This window comes from Cataglyphis hispanica, chromosome 23 (assembly GCF_021464435.1).
Source record: "Cataglyphis hispanica isolate Lineage 1 chromosome 23, ULB_Chis1_1.0, whole genome shotgun sequence".
In the NCBI taxonomy this organism is placed as follows: Eukaryota; Metazoa; Arthropoda; class Insecta; order Hymenoptera; family Formicidae; genus Cataglyphis; species Cataglyphis hispanica.
In genome coordinates, this window is record NC_065976.1 from 2,230,443 (window position 1) to 2,240,445 (window position 10,003).

The 10,003-nt window shown below is 30.4% G+C and overlaps 1 protein-coding gene across 6 annotated transcripts; it reads left to right on the forward strand.

Annotated features, from left to right (window-relative positions):
* On the forward strand, positions 1–9,742 carry LOC126858001 (5'-3' exonuclease PLD3-like). Of its 6 annotated transcripts, none has more exons than XM_050607996.1 (13): positions 1–125; positions 773–978; positions 4,161–4,430; positions 5,478–5,714; positions 6,572–6,693; positions 7,077–7,422; positions 7,529–7,663; positions 7,928–8,119; positions 8,260–8,388; positions 8,489–8,628; positions 8,849–9,014; positions 9,095–9,236; positions 9,401–9,742. In XM_050607996.1, exons 3-13 carry the CDS (start codon positions 4,305–4,307, stop codon positions 9,583–9,585), a joined length of 1,920 nt encoding a protein of 639 aa, XP_050463953.1. In that variant the 5' UTR covers positions 1–125; positions 773–978; positions 4,161–4,304; the 3' UTR covers positions 9,586–9,742. The 6 variants fall into 6 exon arrangements, with proteins under 6 accessions (XP_050463953.1, XP_050463951.1, XP_050463954.1 ...); XM_050607994.1 differs by having other exon boundaries at positions 42–203; XM_050607997.1 differs by having other exon boundaries at positions 42–203; positions 791–978.
* Positions 9,743–10,003: the final 261 nt, after the last annotated feature.

The following is a 10,003-nucleotide window of genomic DNA, read 5'->3' on the forward strand; positions in this document are numbered from 1 at the left end:
CTAGATGTCGCGACGAGGCGGCGACTGTACACGTCGTCGGCTCCGTTCGGTTCGACTTATGCTCTTCCGTTTCGCGCCTTAGTCAACTTCCGGTCGTGCACCGGAGCGGATGTGTTAAGGTGGTTGTTGTGTGTGTATTCTTGTTCGAATTTATTTTTTTTTTCTATTTATCTCTTTGTAAGAAATTGAAGAGATTACATTTAGTAAAGATTCTTATCTTTTATTATCATTTATTTATGGTTCATTCATATTCAAGGTTCTTACTCAAGGCTAATAATAATCCGTAAAAGAACTTTCGCGCCTTGATCCTTTGTATCAATGCACCTTCTCTCGGTTAAAATAAAGAGATCTTCTTCACTAATTTTTTCAAAAATTAAAAAAATGTATTTCACTCTACATGTCTTATTAAAGTTCCAAAGCTCCAAAACGATTATGACAGATAATGCTTCAATTGTTCTATTTAAATAGATTTAAATGGATAAACAACAAAACTGTGTATTTTTAAATAAAATACAAAAATTGATCGATTAATCTGTCACTTTAATTTGTCAACATTTTTGATCTGCTCTTACATTATATTGATTAAAACTACTGGCACAGTTTTAATATTTTATTTGCTGAAATATTGTCTGTTTTTAGATATCACAATTATTTTAATTGTTTTCTTATACCCTATTATACGTGAGAAAAAAATATGATTTTTTTATTTCTTCTCATCAATCATCGCAATCAATTTAGTTTCAAGCACGCAAATTCAATATTTTTCTAATAGATTTATTATTATAATGAGAAACGGCCTTCAATACGAAGAAATATGAAGAAACTCTGCATTGTCCGAGTACCGACGTTTCTGATCGAATACTTTTTTGTTGTCCATCGCCCGTCCTCGAGAGGACAGTAGTGGAAGAGACAGGCTTCGAATACGAGTGCCTTATGGAATGTGTTTGCATCGATAAAGCATGTGCTCCAATATAAACGGTATGTGGGAATTATATCTACGATTCTCTCGAGTCTCAGTGCGCAATTTGCATGATGCAGCGCGAACAAAATGTTTTGCGAGTGCTTTATTTTCACATTTGCGTTCGAAAACACAAATTGCATAAAAATTGAAAGATAAGAAAGATAAGAAAGATATCGCTTTCATAAAAAAATTGTCAAATATTTTTATCGAAGATAATATAATTTTAAGAGAAAATAAATGAGAGATATCTGTTGAATGAAAAATCGATGGAAAATTTAAATTGACTTTGCTATAAATACATTACAAAATAGAGAATATATTGGAAAATACATGTGCTCCATTTTTATGCAATATTATTATAATAAAATCTTAATTAAAATTTATAATCTTACTTGCATGTTCTATTTTTGTAACTTCCTGACTCAGCCACGAGATCCATTCTTTTTAGCTGCCCTTGTTTACACATTCAACATTAAAAACGAACTGAGCTTACTTAGCCATCGAGTATGGAAGAAGAGCGTGCGAGAAAAAGAATTTAAAAAAAAATTACCGTAGAAAGTAACAAAAAAAAAAAAAGAAAAAAAAGCGAACCTATAATTCACCGTATACATGACATAATCCTATTGTATTTACGCGACCTGACAGTGTAAGATACTACTGACCACGGCAATTTCCCAAGAACTCCCAAATCGAAACTAAATCGGAGAATTAGAAAATAACGGGATAAGACGAGGAGAAAGAGGAGCGATACATAAAAAAAAGGTCATACAATAGAGTCGGAAAAAAAACAATAAATTTTCTCGAAATCGAAGGACATGAGAGCACCACGTGCGAGGTTGCTACGGCGGGAGCGCATTGGGATTCCGACGTGATCGATAACGGGGGAAGGAAGGGAGACGTGTATCGACGAAATATTTCACTCTCGTTAGATTCGCGCCGACCATCCTTCGATGGTCGGCGCGCATGCACGGCCGAGCATATTCCTGGCGAGTATGTGTGCGATGACAGATCGAACGAATGCAGTCGCCGTCGAAAGCGTTTCGGAGAGCGCGCGGTTGATCTCCGTTCACATATGACAACGATTTGTCACGTTGTGTAATTGACACATATCTTTCTCTTTTTTTGCAAATATGTACATATATCCGTTGTCATTTTTATATTTCGCTTGTCGCACCGCGATTGTCTCGATCGAGTCGTGTTCGAGGTAGAAAACGTGATCTTGTGCATTATATATAATTAAAGATATCGAATTATAATATATAAAATCTTTTTTTTTGTATTTATTATTTATTATTGCAGATTATATCATTTTTATTATATAAAAATTTAATTATTGTTTTAAATTTTCATCTTTATGTGTGGTGCTCCTAGATGAAGTGAAAACCGAAGTAAATAGATAGTAAACAGATATCTTGAATGGTATAATCCAAATTTTTAAAATGTACTAATTTAGAGAATAATATTAGAGAATAATATTTAAATATTTGCAACATTAGCCATTATTCCAAGCGGAGGTAAGCTAATTTTTTAAACTTAAGGTTCAATGATTCATTGTCTGATTCACTATATGAATAATCTTCAATAATAACTATATGAATAAAATATTCCAAATGCAATTGGAAATATGCTGCGAAACATATATAATCTCACATACATTACTAATTTTTTAATATATGCATTATCGTCATTCTTTATAATTTTATTTCTTTATATTTAACTAAAAGATGAAAATTAATTGCAAAAAAAAGTTTGTAAATCTTTTAATATATAATTTTCCAGCACATTTAGCTTGTAATAAATTGTCAATATAATTATGAAACAATACATCAAAAACAATATATCTAAGAAATTAAATAATAAAATTTTTTTAAATATTATTGCGTGTTGAAAATAATCTGAGAAATCTATACAAATATTCCTCTTAATATAACGATATCTCATATAACGATATAAATTGGGTTAATCGCATGCTTTTTATCAATTGGGAGCGTTATCGAGGCCACGAGGACATTCTCTGCGCAGGTGCCTAGCATGGCATGCGAGACCTTTCGATCGTACTCTCTTGACTGGAAGATATTTGTCATCCCTATTCCCTAATGTAGATCGTCGTCGTCGTCTCGGCGACAGACCGATCGAATCGATCTTGATAAAAAAAAAAGAAAAAGAAAAAAACAAAGAGAGAGAGAAAGAGGGCGACGCGTGTGATCTCAGTGCGCACGTTTAAATCGACACGACCGCGAATTAAACAAGGCGGAGAATCATTGGAATATCGCGAATGAACCTATTTGTTTTATTATCGATTATTTCCAGTTTATGACATACTTGTATATATCACGTACGCTTCTCTGGTTTTTTTTTTAGATAAGAAAGTAAGTAATTCGCTATTTGGCCGAGAGAAAGATAGAATGGGGTTAAAGCTAATTGAATCAAATAGCGTGTTACAATGTTCTACTTTTTTTAATTAGTATCAAGGATTTCTTAATTTCTGTTTGATGACGAGAATGAAAATTGGCGACGAAAGACGCGCGAGATTTTAAATTTTATATATATGAGACTTACTAATTGGTTATTCTAACAAAGAAAATATTCCGCGCGACTTTAAAGATTCTTTTCTTAACAAAAATTAATTATTTATTTTTATCTTTTCTTTTCAACTAAATTAAAAGAATACATTAAAATTTGACCACATTAGAAAAAAATATATTGAAATAACTATTAATATAATTTTTTGAAATATCACTATGCATATATAAACATGTATATTATTATTATCATAGTAAATTTTTTTAGAAAGAAAATATTCTGGAAAATATGTTATTTAAATATTACATTTCTAACATTATGTATGTATATTTATTATCAAATTCTGTCTTTTAATTAAAAAAAAAAGTGAAATAAAACAAGAGAAAAATTGTCTACTTCTATTTTACATTACTTGAAGAAAATTTTCATTTTTATCATATCTTTCACTGTTCTAAATCGGTTTTAACTTCAAAAGATAGCGAACGATAAAAATAAAACAGCGCTAGAGCACTTTATACCTATTACTAGTAAGGCATTATAGAACTTTTGCCATTAAGGTTTATCTCAACCCTCGTGCGTGTGAAATATTAAATGTGCGGCGGAATCAATGTTGTCTATGCACATATACACACACTATGGTCATAAAGCGGATGGCATTTCTCTTGTCTGTCGACAGATATTGATGGGAATGTTGAACATGGTGCAAAAGTCAGATAACGGAAACGGCGCCGGCCTCCGCACGCACGCGATTTTGATCGACCGCGAGTTCACCGCGGCCTTGGTGCATTAGACGACCGTGGATGCAGCAGATGCAATCAGAATGTCATTCTTCGGGCGGAAAATGGGTGGTGGAAGGAGCGGTGGAGGAGGTTCCGAGCACACCGGTCGTAACTTGCAGGACGGTCTGTTTCAGATCGCGTCGCAAGCTTGCCATATCCTAGTGCAAGTAATTTGACCTTCTGCATAGAAAACTTTTTGCGATATAAGGCGATATTTATTATAGTATCGAAATTTTTATAAGTAAAAAAAATATTAAAATAAAATATTATTGCAAATAGTATCCAAGACAAATACAGTACAGTTAAAAATAATACTGAGAATAATATATGGGAAAATGATATGATAAGACGAGGAGAGAAAACGGCATCGAAAATAATAGTAGTTAGCATCATAATAAATGTTGACACTTCGTGTTGCTAAGCATGTTTGACATGATTAATTCATCTTCTATTTTTAAATATATAATATGCATGTACATCAAATTATATAGTCTACAGTATTACATAACATGCGATAGAGATTACGGTCAAATAATTTGAATGAAAAAAATGGAGATAATTTGAGATGCAAAAACATCTGTACATTTACATTTCTAGAATCGCATGACATGCATTATATTTTCACATTTGATTCATGTAAATTACGTTACACGTAACAATAACGTTTAAAATTGATGAGACATGATAACGCGTATCGTAATTTTATCGATTCTTGCAAACATCTCATTAATTGTATAAGTTCCTCGAGCAGAAAATTTTTTTCTCAGCAGATATAAAAAATTAATAAATTATCCGCATATGTACACATGAAAGATATATCTTGTTAGAAGATTTTTTTTAGAAACATTAGGATAAATCTCGCATTTCTTTATGCATATTTGAGAGATTGCACATGAATTTGAAATCGATTCTCAACAAAAATCCAAATATAGTTGATTTTGTTATTGCTCAAAATATTCGATTCTAAAAAATTTTATAAAAAATATTAACTTACACTAGAAATTCAATTAAAAATTTGCTAAGTCTTATTATAAATTAAAACTTTAATGTAACACATATGTATATCTACTCAAAATTATCTGGAAAACAGAATTTTGTTACATATGTGTAGCCTCAAAATTTTTAATTTTCTTTTTGTGTCTATTATGAGTAACATCTATCGTTTAAATAAATAAATAAATAAGTGATAAAATATATCGTTTTTTTCTGTTAAGGTGAATAACACGCACAATGTTTCTTATGGGGGTAGCAATAATGTGAATAATATCGCGTATTCGAAATATTCTACGGCCGGCGGTTCGACCGCTCCGACAACGTCGTCATCAACGAAAGGGACGACCATCGACAAAACTTATCCGAAGTATGCGGAGTCTCGAGATAAAGACCAAGATGTGGTCGTATTACTGCCACATCGCAAGAACAGAGCACCGCGACTTAAGCACAAATTGTCGGTAAGTCTTCTCATATTACTGGAATAAGATATAAATGTTACAGAAAATTTATGCTATAATAACGATGATGTTATATAAAGAATTCAGAAAGAAGTATATCTAATTTATAAAATTTACTTTATTTACAATTTTGTACTTTAAATGGATCTTATTTATTGATCTGCTCCAATATTGTTCTGGCACGTCCTTCCTCTCTTTTTCTTTATTTGCCTCTATAAAACTAACTTATAATTTCAAAAAAAATTTTTAAATACATGATTTTAAGAAAATAATTTTACTATTTGTGTATTTAATGTTAACGTCAATGAGAAACTTATTATGTGCTTATTATTTAGGAGAGATTAAGTAATAATATATGTATATTTGAATAAATCTGTAAATTTTACTGAAAATTTCTGTAAAAATGTAAGATAAAATTTAATACATACATTATTAAGAGAAAATAATATTTTTATTATTAATATTTTTATATCTTAGAAAAATGTAACATATACAATATATGTATATGTATTTATATATATTTGTGATGATCTTATTGAATAAAAATTTTTTTCTATTCTCAACGTTTCCTTGTAAAGTAAAAAAATATTGATTAATTTTGCATTGAGTTCATTTATTTTCTTAATGAACTGATCGAGGTTTCTTGTCACGTGTTCTTGTTGCGGATAACAAAATCCACGTGCATATCATATTAACAAGATAAAATCCGCTATTTTTTTACTCGAAAAAATGTGACATAAAAATGTCAGTAAGAGACAACAAAAAGAATTTCCTGCATACATCAAAGAGAGTAGATTTCTCGAACCGTTTGAATCATGTAACAATACGGCACACGTGATATATGTACTCTGTTACAGACAGTGTCCGAAAATGCACGATTGGACGTAAACTCTCCAGGTGGCGACGATGACTTTGAGTTATGGGACCAGTCTGGATTTATGTTAAGAACCGATATTGACGATCCTCTCATGAATGCAAAGTACGTATCATATTTTTACATTTTACATAAAGATTAAAGGAAGCATAGTTTTGCACATTCTATACGTTTTTAAAAAAGATATTTTTATAATAAATTTTTTATACAGCCTTTTTTAATTATGTAAAGATAATATAAAATTAATTTTATGAAAGAACGATATTACTCTTTTAATAATTATATTCTTAATTGTTGAATGAACAAAGTATTATTCCAAAGTCATGTACACAAAGAATTCATTATTTTTATTCCTTTTATACGTTAATACGTATAATTATTTCTTACAAAATAAAAAAGAGTAAGCTTAACGCATGTCTAGTTGAAGTATAAAAAAAAATATTATCACGATAATCGCACATGGTAAACTTATATAATTCTTGTCAAAGATGGGGCGCGCAGAATTGGTGCAGACCCAGTTGCATACCGATAACGATCATATTAATTTTGATCGTCCTGGTTGTACTTTTGCCATTGTTGGATCACGCGGCGGACAAATACACGTTAAATTCTACCGCATTGGATTCAGAATCTACGTGCATGGATCATTGCAGTATATTCTTGGTGGAAACTATACCCATAGGTTTAAATTACAGTAATAATACTGCGCGGCATAAAACTATCTATGATTCTTGGTTGGATCTCATTGAAATGGCACAGGATACTATTGAAATCGCCTCACTTTATTGGACGATGAAGGGGGAAGATGTGCTTCCCGATAATAGCGCTAAGGAGGTAAGTAATGCATAATATGGTGATATCATAATAATATGGTGATATTATGAGGTAGACAATTTCAGTTTATTGACTATTGTTTATTTAATAAATCGACTCTCCATAGGGAGAAGAAGTGTTCCAGGCACTCTTAGAAGCTGGAAGAGATAGACAGATAGTGTTAAAAATTGCACAGAATCTTCCTTCTCGCTTGTCACCGAATGTCGATACACAAATTTTGGCCAGAAAAGCTAACGCAGTGGTAATTTTTTAACATACAATATTTTAATGAAGTGGATGTGTCGCTTAAGAAATAAAAATAATGATACAATAAATTCTTTTATATTATACAATTAATCATAGTTTATATATGTATAATTAATAATAAGATCTCATCTGTGCCTACACTAAGTAAGAGATAACTTTGTTATTTATTCATTAAGATTCGATCGACACAGTAGTTTTTCTTTTTTTTTTTATTTGCATAATTATAAACGCGAGTATATATACTTTTATTCGAATTTAGGTGAGGGATTTAAATTTTGCTGGATTGTTGGGTAGCGGTGTACTTCATACAAAATTGTGGCTCATCGATCGTACTCATGTATACGTTGGGTCAGCCAATATGGATTGGAGATCCCTTTCGCAAGTAAAGGAACTCGGTTTGGTGGCGTTGAATTGTTCCTGTTTAGCGAATGATTATGCTAAAATATTTGATGTAAGCAGGAATATATATAAATTATATATATATATATATATATTAATTTATGAAAACGCTACGTTTACTGTGTTAAAATGTTGGAAATTATTTTATATAATTATCGATTATCGATTAACGATTTTTTTTTTACTTTACAGGTGTATTGGAAGTTAGGTAAAGATGGTAAAGTGCCTTCCACGTGGCCAGATTCTTTCAGCACAAAGATAAATATAGATAATCCTATGAATTTTACATACATGGAAAATAAGTACAAAATATTTATCGCGGTTAGTAGCATTTGTTAATAATTGCGTTACGAAACGCAGAAATTATTTTTTGGAATAAGCCATAAAAAATATGAAAAATATAAATACTAAAACATTGTAGAGCTCACCTCCGCCGTTTTCGCCGAAAGGCAGAAGCAACGATCTAGACGCGATCTTATACTGCATTGCTAAAGCGGAAAAGTTTATTTATATCTCTGTGATGGATTATTTCCCATTAACAATATATTCTGCACAAATAAAGTATGTATAAAGATTAAAAATTATATATGTTTGTATGAAATTTAACTTCTAAAAAAATGAATATAAATTATAGTTTAAATTAAAATGATGCGTAGAATGTCTTTAAACTGTTAATTAATATGTCGTGAATATTCAATAATTTATATGCTTCATATGATATAGCATTATTTTTCTATGGTGTTATTTCGTTTCTTTTACCAATAACAGTTTCATCTTACAGATATTGGCCTATAATAGACAATGCTCTGAGAGCAGCAGCCATCGAACGTAAAATAGATGTGCGTCTTTTGATTTCCTGGTGGAAACATTCAAGACCGTCCGAATCGTATTTTCTTAAATCATTGCAAGATCTTACGCACTCGTACACTAATGTCAAAATCGAAATAGTAAGTATATATCCTTCACACGTAGATATAAGTACAATAAGTCAATTTGTCGATCACGACCATTTGTTTGATCTTTACAGAAAAGATTTATCGTACCCACTTATCCGGACGTAGATAGAATACCGTTCACGAGAGTAAACCATAATAAATATATGGTAACTGATATAGCAGCCTATATAGGAACGAGCAATTGGTCGGGCGATTACTTCATTGACACAGCCGGTAAGTTATTGCAATATCGCTTTTACGAAGATAAAATAATACAAATTAAAGTAGTAATAAAATTCTACATATCCTGTTTCTATAAATTATTTAAAATATTAAATAAGTTTTTTTATTATTTTTTTTCTACAAAAATTTATTTTAATGAAAATGTTCGAATTCAGGTATCGGTACTGTATTCGAAAGCGTTGGACGTCAAAATAGGGATAATATAAGACAACAGCTGGAAAATATCTTTCACCGTGATTGGTATTCCAACTACTCGTTCCCATTATATAATATAAGTGAGACACGTTCCGAAAACTCATGGGGTTTATCGAGAAATTCATATCAGCGTTTGTCTTATTAAACTTATATAGATACGTAATTATAATATATGTATATATACATACATATATATGTATATATACTCGCCTTGATTACGACTTTTAATTATGAAAAATTTTATCGTATTGATCGTATTATCATATTTGCAAAAAGAGAATTCATTTCATTTATCAATGGAAACAAACAAAATTTATTTTGTTTTATTGTGTTTTTGACTTATATATATATATATATATATATATATATATATATATATATATATATATATATATATATATATTGTATATACGCTCTCTCTGTTTTTTGAAATAATTTAGATTTTTATTTAATTTTTATGAAACATGATTGTGCGCAGTAAATGAATCAATGTAATATCTAGATTATCGTTGAAAATATGTTGCTATTTGCAAATTTTTATATATTATATATACACGTGATGT